Raw genomic sequence first — 14281 nt, 5'->3', positions numbered from 1 at the left:
AGTCCCCTCATCCAGCTGGTCCTGGGGCTGAGTTCACTAACCTGTTCTACTAACACACTGAAACCTCAGTCCCCTCATCCAGCGGGCCCTGGCGCTGAGTTCACTAACCTGTTCTACTAACACACTGAAGCCTCCGTCCCCTCATCCAGCTGGTCCTGGGGCTGAGTTCACTAACCTGTTCTACTAACACACTGAAACCTCAGTCCCCTCATCCAGCTGGTCCTGGGGCTGAGTTCACTAACCTGTTCTACTAACACACTGAAGCCTCAGTCCCCTCATCCAGCTGGTCCTGGGGCTGAGTTCACTAACCTGTTCTACTAACACACTGAAGCCCCAGTCCCCTCATCCAGCTGGTCCTGGGGCTGAGTTTACTAACCTGTTCTACTAACACTGAAGCCTCAGTCCCCTCATCCAGCTGGTCCTGGGGCTGAGTTCTCTAACCTGTTCTACTAACACACTGAAGCCTCAAAACCAGAACATCCAATCAATCAGAATAAACCAAATTACAACACAGTCAAAACAAAACCACATTACCTACTGGGAAACACAAGCACAAGCACAAAGCGAAATGCAGTTCTATCTGCCATAAATGGGCACCATGGCTAACTATTTGACCTGGTTACTGATCAAAACCTTAGAAAAACCTTGGCAAAGTACAGGCACAGTGAGACAGAGCTGCATTTCCTGACAAAATGTCCAAAATATTAAACAATTAGAGAGTGTCATTTCCCCAAATTTGAAACCCTTATTCAAGGTTTCAAAGACCTCTCTGATGTGAGTAGGCTACCCGTCCTGTTGGGGGAGAACGCAGAGAGCTCTGGGTTGGCAGCGCACTACATTGCTGCCTGCCATAAGATGAGGGACAATGTCTGACAGACCAATCAACCTGCACATGTCCTCTATGCTTATTGTTATTGTTCAATGTATGGTTATTTTGACCCTTGATTAAGGTTGTTACTGTTGTCAATATTGATTATTATTATTTTAATGATGTTAATATTGTAAATCTCCAAAGTAGGCTTTGACAATATGTACATTGTTGCTTCATGCCAATAAAGCAAACTGAACTGAGAGAGAGAGAGAGAGAGAGAGAGAGAGAGAGAGAGAGAGAGAGACAGAGACACTCTCTAGGTCACACTGTGTGTGTAAATAACTCACTTGGCCAGCTTGGTCTCTATGTGCTGTCGTATCTCCTGTCTCTCCAGGTCTGAGCGAACAGGGAAGATGTTTCTGTCCTCCAGCTCCTGCTGACTGGGCCGGTTACGAAGCTTCACTGTTAACAACTCCTTACGCATCCGCCGTGGCAGGGTGCCTACACACACACACACACACACACACACACACACACACACACACACACACACACACACACACACACACACACACACACACACACACACACACACACACACACACACACACACACACACACACACACACACACACACACACACACACACACACACACACATTGTAACTCCATTGATAAAGACAGTAAGTACTGGTGCAGGGTGCCTGTCATTGTTATAACAAGTTATTACCCATTATTACCACAGTAAGTACCAGGGCAGGGTGCCTGTCAGTGGTATAACCAGTTATAACCATTTATTACCCATTATTACCACAGTAAGTGGTAAACAAATTAGGCACATTTGGGCAGTCTTGATACAAACATTTTGAACATAAATCCAATGGTTCATTGGATCAGTCTTAAACTTTGCACATACACTGCTGCCATCTAGTGGCCAAAATCTAAATTGCAACTGGGCTGGAATAATACATTATGGTCTTTCTCTTGAAAGAAAGATGATAGTACAAAAAAAATAGATCAGATCTATTGTGTTATATTCTCCTACATTCCTTTCACATTTCCACAAACGTTAAAGTGTTTCCTTTCAAATGGTACCAAGAATATGCATAATCGTTGCCAAATTTGCTTAATTTAAAGATAAAATAATGGTTAAAAGCCTTGCTGGGACCAAAATTGTCATGAATGACCAGTTCCCGAAGGAAATTGCAGAACGGCGTAAAGTTCTGTATCCAATTTTCAAGGAAAATAGATTAAAAGGGAAACGAGTAGCTCTCGTCGTCGATAAACTATACATTGATAACCAGTTGTTCAGAGACACAAAGACTACTCCATTGCTATTTTAAAAATGACACATTTCTTATAGACGAGGAAAATAATGAAACAATTACGGATTGTAAAAATACAATAAAAAGATACCTTTTCTATATATCTTCAAATATAACTAATTGGAACTCAAAAGCACTAATTCAACATGGTGAAGATAACAACTCAGTCAACAGAAGGCACAGTGTGGATGGTGTGTGTTTATTGTTATGTTTGGGAAAGTGTGGCGTTGAGTGAGAAAGGAAATGGTTGCATATCCCAGAACCAATGTATTGCTGTGAGCGGGGGTGTGAGAGAGCTTTCAATGTTGTTCAGATGATGGATATACTTTTATAATGAATTATACGTCTTATTTATTTATTTATTGTCCTATCATGGTGGAACAGTGTTTTAAAATAAATTATACATTTGATTAATTTATTGTCCTATCATGGGGAACTACATTTTAAAAATAAATTATATATCTAATTATTTATTTCTGATCCTATATTGATGGAATGGTCCACAACCCTATACCTTAGACACCCATCTGAATGACCCAGATACTAAGGAGAAGTCCCTAACTGTTTTATGGGCCTGCTGTAATGCAGCCAAAATGCGGTCAGAGACCTAGAGCAGCACTGCCCCCTCAAGATTCTGAGCCTGCTTGGTAGGGTTGGTCCTGCAAAGCCAAAGCCCACTAAAGGGAGAGCATAATATACAAGGACATTCTCAAAGCTGCTAATGAGAACCTTGACGACCTTGTACCTAGCTGGTGGGGATTCCGGTGAGGTGCTGGCATCACTAGCTGCAGTAACCCATGGGGAGGGGGGTGGGGTGCCCCCACCCAGGCAGTGGCAGTGCTGGCAACACTAGCTGCAGTAACCCATGGGGAGGGGGGTGAGGTGCCCCCACCCAGGCAGTGGCAGTGCTGGCAACACTAGCTGCAGTAACCCATGGGGAGGGGGGTGGGGTGCCCCCACCCAGGCAGTGGCAGTGCTGGCAACACTAGCTGCAGTAACCCATGGGGAGGGGGTCACACTCGGACATTCAGAGAGGGGGCATATTATTGTGGCCCTGGTGGCACAAAATCAAAGGTCTGACTGCACAGAGATGCTTGGGAATATGGTCACTACGGGGGACCGTGTTGTGGGTGTTTCAGGGAAAAGGTTTACATTTGATTCGCTGAATGATATTTTGAAAGAGGAAGTAAAGTACTTTAAGAATATGTTTTCGTTTCAGTCTCCTCCATCTCCACTAACTGAAACTAATTGTATGGATTTTTGGAGACCTCTTTAAAAAAAAAAATTGGAGACCTGTTACACTTCACTCATAGCAAAATGCTTGGCGCATAGAATTTAAAAAGTATTGTCAGATATTATTCATCCTAATCAGACAGGTTTTTTACATGGATGATACATTGGAGATAATATAAGACAAGTACTGGAAACAATAGAATACTATGAAATATCGGGGACACCAGGCCTGGTTTTCATAGCTGATTTTGAAAAAGGCTTTTGATAAAGTACGACTGGAGTTTATATATAAATGCCTAGAATATTTCAATTTTGGGGAATCTCTTATAAAATGGGTTAAAGTCATGTATAGTAATCCTAGGTGTAAATAGAAAATAATGGCTACATCTCAGAAAGTTTTAAACTATCTAGAGGAGTAAAACAAGGTTGTCCACTATTGGCATATCTATTTATATTGCCATCGGCATGTTAGCTGTTAAAATTAGATCAAACAATAATATTAAGGGATTAGAAATCCGTGGCTTAAAAACTAAGGTGTCATTGTACGCTGATGATTCATGTTTTCTTTTAAAACCACAATTAGAATCTCTCCACGGGCTCTTAGAGGATCCTTTGCTATCCTCTCTGGATTAAAACCAAATTATGTGTAACGGTCCTGACCTGTTTTCTGTTGTTTTTGTATGTGTTTATGGTCAGGGCGTGTGTTTTGGGTGGGCAGTCTATGTTATCTGTTTCTATGTTGGTTGTGGTTGCCTGGTATGGCTCTTAATTAGAGGCAGGTGTTTTGCGTTCTCCTCTAATTAAGAGTCATATTTAGGTAGGGTGTTCTCACTGTTTGTTTGTGGGTGATTGTCTCCTGTGTCGTCGTATGTATGTACCATACGGGACTGTTTGGCTGTTCGTTTATTTTGATGTCGTCTGTTTCCTGTCCGTGAGTTTACGTTTAGTTATGTAAGTTTATGTTCAGGTTTCGTCAACGTCGTTTTCTTGTTTTGTGTTTTTGAAAGTGTTTTGTTTCTTTCGTGTTGCCATCATAGTTTTCCAAATAAAAAGATGGCTTATTTCCCGAAAGCTGCGTATTGGTCTGATGATCCTTCTCTCCTCTCCTCGTCCGAGGATGAGGAGAGCGACAGCCCTTACAGAATCACCCACCACGCTAAGACCAAGCGGCAAGGGAAAGCTCAACAGAGCAACAAGGACTCCTGGACTTGGGAGGAGATCCTGGATGGTAGAGGACCTTGGGCTCAGCCAGGGGAATATCGCCGTCCCAAGGAGGAGTTGGAAGCAGCGAAGGCTGAGAGGCGCTGGTATGAGGAGGCAGCGCGTCGACGCGGTTGGGAGCCCGTGAGTCAGACCCAAAAATTTCTTGGGGGGGGGCACACGAGGAGTGTGGCAAAGCCGGGTAGGATACCCGAGCCAACTCCCCGTGCTTACCGTGGAGGTAGAAGGCGTCGTACTGGTAAGACACCGTGTTATGCGGTAAAGCGCACGGTGTCCCCAGTACGCGTGCTTAGCCCAGTGCAGGCTATTCCACCTTGCCGCACTGGGAGGGCTAAGTTGGGCATCGAGCCGAGTGCCATGAAGCCGGCCCAACGTATCTGGTCTCCAGTACGTCTCCTCGGGCCGGCGTACATGGCACCAGCCTTACAGGTGGTGTCCCCGGTTCGCCTGCATAGCCCAGTGCGGGCTATTCCACCTCGCCGCACTGGCAGGGCTACGGGGACCATTCAACCTGGTAAGGTTGGGGAGGCTCGGTGCTCAAGAGCACGTGTCCTCCTTCACGGTCCGGTATACCCGGTGCCACCTCCATGTACCAGTCCTCCGGTGGCAGCCCCCCGTACCAGGCTGTCTCTCCGGGTTCTCTCTCCAGCTGTTTCCTCCTCTCCAGCGCAGCCAGTGCCTAGACCACGCACCAGGCTGTCTCTCCTTCTCCTCCCTACAGAGCCGTCCTGCCATGACCAGCCAGAGCCGTCCTGCCATGATCAGCCAGAGCCGTCCTGCCATGACCAGCCAGAGCCGTCCTGCCATGACCTGCCAGAGCCGTCCTGCCATGACCTGCCAGAGCCGTCCTGCCATGACCTGCCAGAGCCGTCCTGCTATGACCTGCCAGAGCCGTCCTGCTATGACCTGCCAGAGCCGTCCAGCCAGGACCTGCCAGAGCCGTCCAGCCAGGACCTGCCAGAGCCGTCCAGCCAGGATCTGCCAGAGCCGTCCAGCCAGGACCTGCCAGAGCCGTCCAGCCAGGACCTGCCAGAGCCGTCCAGCCAGGACCTGCCAGAGCCGTCCAGCCAGGACCTGCCAGAGCCGTCCAGCCAGGACCTGCCAGAGCCGTCCAGCCAGGACCTGCCAGAGCCGTCCAGCCAGGACCTGCCAGAGTCCATCCAGCCAGGACCTGCCAGAGTCCCTCAGCCAGGACCTGCCAGAGTCCCTCAGCCAGGACCTGCCAGAGTCCCTCAGCCAGGACCTGCCAGAGTCCCTCAGCCAGGACCTGCCAGAGTCCCTCAGCCAGGACCTGCCAGAGTCCCTCAGCCAGGACCTGCCAGAGTCCCTCAGCCAGGATCTGCCAGAGTCCCTCAGCCAGGATCTGCCAGAGTCCCTCAGCCAGGATCTGCCAGAGTCCCTCAGCCAGGATCTGCCAGAGTCCCTCATCCAGGATCTGCCAGAGTCCCTCAGCCAGGATCTGCCAGAGTCCCTCAGCCAGGATCTGCCAGAGTCCCTCAGCCGGGACCTGCCCCTTGTCCCGGTGCTGCCCCTTATCCCGGTGCTGCCCCTTATCCCGGTGCTGCCCCTTGTCCCGGTGCTGCCCCTTATCCCGGTGCTGCCCCTTATCCCGGTGCTGCCCCTTGTCCCGGTGCTGCCCCTTATCCCGGTGCTGCCCCTTATCCCGGTGCTGGTCCTTATCCTGGTGCTGCCCCTTGTCCCGGTGCTGCCCCTTGTCCCGGTGCTGCCCCTTGTCCCGGTGCTGCCCCTTGTCCCGGTGCTGCCCCTTGTCCCGGTGCTGCCCCTTGTCCCGGTGCTGCCCCTTCTCCCGGTGCTGGCCGTTCATTTAGGGGATGTTAGTTTTAGGGTGGTCATTGGGAGGGGAAGACAGAAGCGGGGAGTGACTATGGTGGTGTGGGGACAGCGTCCAGAGCCGGAGCCACCACCGTGGTCAACTGCCCACCCAGACCCTCCCCTGGACTTTGTGCTGGTGCGCCCGGCGTTCGCACCTTGAGGGGGGGGTTCTGTAACGGTCCTGACCTGTTTTCTGTTGTTTTTGTATGTGTTTATGGTCAGGGCGTGTGTTTTGGGTGGGCAGTCTATGTTATCTGTTTCTATGTTGGTTGTGGTTGCCTGGTATGGCTCTTAATTAGAGGCAGGTGTTTTGCGTTCTCCTCTAATTAAGAGTCATATTTAGGTAGGGTGTTCTCACTGTTTGTTTGTGGGTGATTGTCTCCTGTGTCGTCGTATGTATGTACCATACGGGACTGTTTGGCTGTTCGTTTATTTTGATGTCGTCTGTTTCCTGTCCGTGAGTTTACGTTTAGTTATGTAAGTTTATGTTCAGGTTTCGTCAACGTCGTTTTCTTGTTTTGTGTTTTTGAAAGTGTTTTGTTTCTTTCGTGTTGCCATCATAGTTTTCCAAATAAAAAGATGGCTTATTTCCCGAAAGCTGCGTATTGGTCTGATGATCCTTCTCTCCTCTCCTCGTCCGAGGATGAGGAGAGCGACAGCCCTTACATTATGATAAGTGTACTATATTACGTATTGGATCACAAAAAAATTATAATTTTACATTACCATGTAGTTTACTAATTAAATGGTCTGACGGGGACGTGAACATACTCGGTATACAAATCCCAAAAGAAAGAAATTCTCACCCCAATACATTTTTATAGAAAGTTACCAAAAATAGATAAGATCTTGCTACCATGGAAAAGAAATTACCTGTCTATTTGTGGAAAAATCACCCTGATTAACTCTTTAGTCATATCACAGTTTACCTATTTGTTTATGGTTTTGCCTACAGCTAGTGACCTGCTTTTTAAAATATATGAACAAAAAAGATTCCATTTCATTTGGAATAGCAAGCCAGACAAAATTAAAAGGGCCTATTTATATAACGAGTATGAATTCGGAGGGCAGAAATGATTAAATATTAAAGCATTAGACCTCTCACTAAAGGCATCAGTCATACAAAAGTTATACTTAAATCCAAACTGGTTCTCTAGTAAATTGGTAGGAATGTCTCATCCTATGTTCAAGAAGGGCCTTTTTCCCTTTATTCAGATTACACCTGCTCACTTTCGGTTGTTTGAAAAGGAAATAATCTCCAAATTAACTTCATTTTTTAAACAAGCCTTAGAAAGTTGGTTGCAATTTCAGTTTAATCCACCTGAAAAGACAGAACAAATAATACAACAAATATTGTGGTTAAACTCAAATATACTAATTGATAAAAAAAAAACGTATTTTTCGAAGAAATGTTTAAAAAATGTATAATTTTTGTGAATGATATCATAAATAGGACTGGTGGAGTTATGTCACACATGCAGCTAACACAGACATATGGAAATGTCTGCTCTACCCAAAATTACAACCAATTAATTGCAGCAGTACCACAAAAATGGAAGAGGCAAGTAGAAGGGGAAAAAAGTAAGGAACTTGTATGTCGGCCCTGTATTAAAGAACATAAATGGTTAAAGACAATTGTGATAAATAAAAACATATACCAATTTCATTTAAAGACCAAAAAACTGACAGCTGTGCCATATAAATTGTAAAATAGTCGGGAAGAGATTTTCGATGTACCGATTCCATGGCACATGGTTTATGAATTGATACGCAAAACAACGCCGGGTTCAAAACTTCAGATTTTTCAATTTAAATTACTGATTACTTAGATTACTATAGAAAATTATTGCAACCAATAGATTGTTATATAAATGGGGGATACAATCTTCCCAGCTCTGCAGATTCTGCTGTGAGGAGACAGAGTCATTAGATCATTTATTTTGGTATTGTCTATATGTAGCTCGTTTTTGGTCACAGGTCCAGGAATGGCTGAAGAATTGCAATATTTGCCTAGAACTAACACTGCAGATAGCAATACTGAGTGATTTGAAAAGCCATAGTCAATCAATCAATAATGTAAAAATTATTTTAGCAAAATTTTTTGTTTTTTTATCTGTAGAAGCTATGAGAATAGAAAGGTTCAGTACTTTTGTGAAGCATCATAGCACAGTTAAAAATATATGGCAAATAGAAATCCAAAATGGATGGTGTTGAGAGACAGATGGGAGGGGTTGAATGGAGCTGAAGGGTGGGACTAATAACAAGATAACCAATGTAAAACATACGGGTTCTGTAAAATGTATATAGGTTCAGAACTATTGTGAAATAATACAGTTACAAATAGAAATCAAACTGGATGGACATCAGAAATAGAGGAAGGACTAAAAACAAACTAAATATAACTATTGTAAAATAGATGGTGTCTGTAAAATGTGTATAAGGTAGAAGGTAGAAGCCTAAGTGTTATTGTTTATTAGTTTACTCCAATTGGGGGAAGGGTGGTAGGGTTTGGGGAGTAATAAAGGTATATTCTAAACAAGTATGTATGACTATATAGGTATGTATATGTATATATGTGTATATGTATATCTATATAGGTATGTGTATGTATATATGTGTATATGTATATCTATATAGGTATGAGTATATATGTGTATGTCTATATAGGTATGTATATGTATATATGTGTATGTGTATGCCTATATAGGTATGTATATGTATATATGTGTATGTGTATATGTATATCTATATAGGTATGTATATATGTGTATATGTGTATATGTATATCTATATAGGTATGTATATGTATATATCTATATCTATATATGTATGTATATGTATATATGTGTATATGTATGCATGCGTATGTATATGGATATATATATATTTACCCAAAAATATATGGGGGATTGGAAATGATGCAGACAGTTACATTGATAGAAGCAACAATCTATCCGCAATACTAAGCTGATCAACCCTCTAAATGTATAAATATATATTTTTTAAAGAATATATATATCCTTGCTTCAGGGCCTGAGCTACAGGCAGTTAGATTTGGGTATGTCATTTTAGGCGAAATTGTAGAAAAAAGGGGCGGATCCTTAAGAGGGAAACCCCTGTCTTTAACAGAAGGTGTCAGAACATCAGCTAACATTCACTCTTTAAGAGAGGGAAACCCCTGTCTTTAACAGTAACACACACACATACCTTTTTTTAATACATTTTTTCCAAAAAATCTTCTTGTCTTGAGTATCGGAATTGCAGAAATGATGGCAGCTCGATTTGTTTGGTTTGGTTTGCTTAGCCAGCCAGCCAGCCAGCCAGCTAGCCAGGCAGCCAGCCAGCCAGCCAGCCAGGCAGCCAGGCAGCCAGCCAGCCAGCCAGCCAGCCAGCCAGCCAGCCGACTGTTTGCATTCAAAAGACGTATTATTGAGACAGCTTCTTGTTTCACCACCCAAAGTGTAAGAGGATTGCAGTGCTGAGAGGGCTCCCTCGTAGTGAGGAGGACTACTTGCTGAGAGGGCTCCCTCGTAGTGTGGAGGACTACTTGCTGAGAGGGCTCCCTCGTAGTGAGGATGACTACTTGCTGAGAGGGCTCCCTCGTAGTGAGGATGACTACTTGCTGAGAGGGCTCCCTCGTAGTGAGGAGGACTACTTGCTGAGAGGGCTCCCTCGTAGTGAGGAGGACTACTTGCTGAGAGGGCTCCCTCGTAGTGAGGATGACTACTTGCTGAGAGGGCTCCCTCGTAGTGAGGAGGACTACTTGCTGAGAGGGCTCCCTCGTAGTGAGGAGGACTACTTGCTGAGAGGGCTCCCTCGTAGTGAGGAGGACTACTTGCTGAGAGGGCTCCCTCGTAGTGAGGAGGACTACTTGCTGAGAGGGCTCCCTCGTAGTGAGGAGGACTACTTGCTGAGAGGGCTCCCTCGTAGTGAGGAGGACTACTTGCTGAGAGGGCTCCCTCGTAGTGAGGAGGACTACTTGCTGAGAGGGCTCCCTCGTAGTGAGGAGGACTACTTGCTGAGAGGGCTCCCTCGTAGTGAGGAGGACTACTTGCTGAGAGGGCTCCCTCGTAGTGAGGAGGACTACTTGCTGAGAGGGCTCCCTCGTAGTGAGGAGGACTACTTGCTGAGAGGGCTCCCTCGTAGTGAGGAGGACTACTTGCTGAGAGGGCTCCCTCGTAGTGAGGAGGACTACTTGCTGAGAGGGCTCCCTCGTAGTGAGGAGGACTACTTGCTGAGAGGGCTCCCTCGTAGTGAGGATGACTACTTGCTGAGAGGGCTCCCTCGTAGTGAGGAGGACTACTTGCTGAGAGGGCTCCCTCGTAGTGAGGATGACTACTTGCTGAGAGGGCTCCCTCGTAGTGAGGAGGACTACTTGCTTAGAGGGCTCCCTCGTAGTGAGGATGACTACTTGCTGAGAGGGCTCCCTCGTAGTGAGGAGGACTACTTGCTGAGAGGGCTCCCTCGTAGTGAGGATGACTACTTGCTGAGAGGGCTCCCTCGTAGTGAGGATGACTACTTGCTGAGAGGGCTCCCTCGTAGTGAGGATGACTACTTGCTGAGAGGGCTCCCTCGTAGTGAGGATGACTACTTGCTGAGAGGGCTCCCTCGTAGTGAGGATGACTACTATTCTGGACTGATGTGTGGTGAACTTCGTGCTTCTCGCCGCTACTGGAGGAGTCGTTCAGTGGCTACAGAGAGTCGAAGAGTGACAAGAACAACATCTGAGGACAACTCCACCACCAACACCAACACTGTCCCTACCCTCCATCCAGCTGGGCTGCCAGCAGAACACCGGTGGATGCCTTTACCAAGCACATCCTCTGAAGCTAGAGACTTGATTCTTGTTTGTTTCGGACTTTTCAAAGTCAGATTTTTGGTTTGTTTACTTGTATGTGTTGTGTACTGTAATTCAGCTTTAAGCTGCCAAGTACGGCCTACATGTGTGTTGTGTACTGTAATTCAGCTTTTAGCTGCCAAGTACGACCTCCATGTAAAAAAAACTATTAATTAAACAACTACTATGGGATAACATTTATTGCAACCCCATTGATAAAGACAGTGAATGTATTTATACAGTGAACAATGTATTATATAGTGCCAGGGGCTGGTATAGTGGTAGTACTACTGCATTGGACCACATATCCCCCTGGAGGCAGTAGTTCCATTCCCCATTCGGTCACCCGTTATCCCTCTCATCATCTACTCTACAGGTAACTCCTAAATAAAGGAAACAATAGCATAGTGTTTTAATAGGGCGTTGGGCCACCACGAACCAGAACAGCTTCAACGCACCACCTCGGCATAGATTCTTCAAGTGTCTGTAACTCTATTGGAGGGATGTGACACCATTCTTCCACGAGAAATTCCATCATTTGGTGTTTTGTTGAAGGTGGTGGAAAATGCTGTGTCAGGTGCCGCTCCAGAATCTGCCAGAAGTGTTCAAGTGGGTTGAGATCTGGTAACTGAGACACACACACACCCTTCAAACCCCCTGTGCTCCTTTGAGACCCCTCTTTTAAAAAGTGACTGAGATCTCTTCTTCTAGTCATGGTAGACAAAATAATGGGCAACTCCGCAATTTTACACATGATGGAATGTTAATTGCTTAATTAACTCAGGAATCACACCTGTGTGAAAGCACCTGCTTTAAATATACTTTGTACCCCTCATTACTCAAGTGTTTCCTTTATTTTGGCAGTTACCCATTTGTCAATAAAACTCCTAAATACCATTCAAATATATAAAAAAAATATGAATCCAGCAGACGGCATCCCTAGCCACGTCCTCAGAACATGTGCAGACCAGCTGGCTGGAGTGTTTACGATTACAAGGGTGCGTGCTTAGCCCCCTCCTGTACTCCCTGTTCACCCATGACTGCGTGGCCACGCACACCTCCAACTCAATCATCAAGTTTGCAGACGACACAAGAGTGGTAAGCCAGGGCCAGCCGAGTGGCACAGCGATCTAAGGCACTGATCAGTGCTAGAGGTGTCACTACAGATGCGGGTTTGATCCCGGGCTGTGTTGCAGCCGGCCACAACCAGGAGACCCATGAGGCGGCACACTATTGGCCCAGCATCGCCAGGTTAGAGGAGGGTTTGGCCGGCTGGAATGCCCTTGTCCCATCTCTAGCGACTCCTTGTGGCAGCCGGGCGCATGCATGCTGACTTCAGTAACCAGCTGTATGGTGTTTCCTCCGACACATCCAAGTTAAGTTCAATTAAGTCCAAGTCAAGTTAAGTTAAGTCCAAGTTAAGTTAAGTCCAAGTTAAGTTAAGTTAAGTCCAAGTTAAGTTAAGTCCAAGTTAAGTTAAGTCCAAGTTAAGTTAAGTCCAAGTTAAGTTAAGTTAAGTCCAAGTTAAGTTAAGTCCAAGTTAAGTTAAGTTAAGTCCAAGTTAAGTTAAGTTAAGTCCAAGTTAAGTTAAGTTAAGTCCAAGTTAAGTTAAGATAATATAAGTCCAAGTTAAGTTAAGTTAATATAAGTCCAAGTTAAGTTAAGTCCAAGTTAAGTTAAGTTAAGTCCAAGTTAAGTTAAGATAATATAAGTCCAAGTTAAGTTAAGATAATATAAGTCCAAGTTAAGTTAAGATAATATAAGTCCAAGTTAAGTTAAGATAATATAAGTCCAAGTTAAGTTAAGTCCAAGTTAAGTTAAGTTAAGTCCAAGTTAAGTTAAGTCCAAGTTAAGTTAAGTCCAAGTTAAGTTAAGTCCAAGTTAAGTTAAGTCCAAGTTAAGCGAGCAGTATGTCAAGAAGCATTGCGGCTTGGCGGGTACGTGTTTCGGCAGATGCATGGCCCTCGACCTTCGCAACGTGGAGTTGCAGTGACGGGACAAGACTGTACCTACCAATTGGATATCACGAAATAAAAAATACAAAAAAGAGTGGTATGCCTGATTACCAACAATGACGAGACAGCCTACATGGAGGAGGTGAGGGTCCTGGCGGAGTGTGGTTCCAGGAAAACAACCTGTCCCTCAACGTCAACAACAAGGAGCTGATCGTGGACTTCGGGAAACAGCAGAGGGTGCACCCCCCCATCCACATTGATGGGAACGCAGTGGAGAAGGTGGAAAGCTTCAAGTTCCTCGGCGTACACATCACTGACAAACTGAAATGGTCCACCCACACAGACAGTGTGTTGAAGATAGTGCAACAGTGCCTCTTCAACCTCAAGAGGCTGAAGAAATTTGGCTTGGCTCCTAAGACCCTCAAACTTTTACAGATGCAGCATTGAAAGCATCCTGTCGGGTTGTATCACCGCCTGGTACGGAAACTGCGCTGTCCGCAACCACAGGGCTCTCCAGAGGGTGGTGCGGTCTGCCCACCGGTTACTCATCCCCGCACCTTAGAGCCTGCTGCCCTATTATTGAACACTGGTCACTTTAATAATGTTTACAACCTGTGTTACTCATTTCATATGTATATACGGTATTCAGGTCCATCCTATTCAACTATAGCTGTATATATACTATTCTAACCTACGTATTCTACAGATATACTATATATTCTATCCACATACTGTCCATAATGTCTATACATCCTATCATCAATGTTTCCTCAAAACAATGTCGGCACTGAGCTAATTTCAGTCCTGCTGAGGGCAAACTTAGCAACTTCCAGCGCACATTGACTGTGAACAGGTTAATGTCAAGCCCTGCAGGCTGTACCCGCTTTAAGTTCCAGTTTTACTGTGAACAGGTTAATGTCAAGCCCTGCAGGCTGTACCCGCTTTAAGTTCCAGTTTTACTGTGAACAGGTTAATGTCAAGCCCTGCAGGCTGTACCCGCTTTAAGTTCCAGTTTTACTGTGAACAGGTTAATGTCAAGCCCTGCAGGCTGTACCCGCTTTAAGTT

General features: G+C 45.3%; 1 protein-coding gene across 1 annotated transcript in view; it reads right to left on the bottom strand.

Annotated features, from left to right (window-relative positions):
- The window catches only part of LOC139552707 (phosphatase and actin regulator 3-like), a 150365-nt gene that overhangs the window by 86320 nt on the left and 49764 nt on the right, over window positions 1–14281 (bottom strand). The window contains exon 8 of the mRNA XM_071364716.1: window positions 1159–1312. Coding sequence (XP_071220817.1) covers window positions 1159–1312 — 154 coding nt within the window. The remainder of the gene's footprint in view (window positions 1–1158; window positions 1313–14281) is intronic.

Source organism: Salvelinus alpinus, chromosome 2 (genome assembly GCF_045679555.1).
Source record: "Salvelinus alpinus chromosome 2, SLU_Salpinus.1, whole genome shotgun sequence".
Classification (NCBI taxonomy): domain Eukaryota; kingdom Metazoa; phylum Chordata; class Actinopteri; order Salmoniformes; family Salmonidae; genus Salvelinus; species Salvelinus alpinus.
Note: the sequence above shows the minus strand (reverse complement) of the source record. Positions and strands in the feature narration are given on the sequence as shown.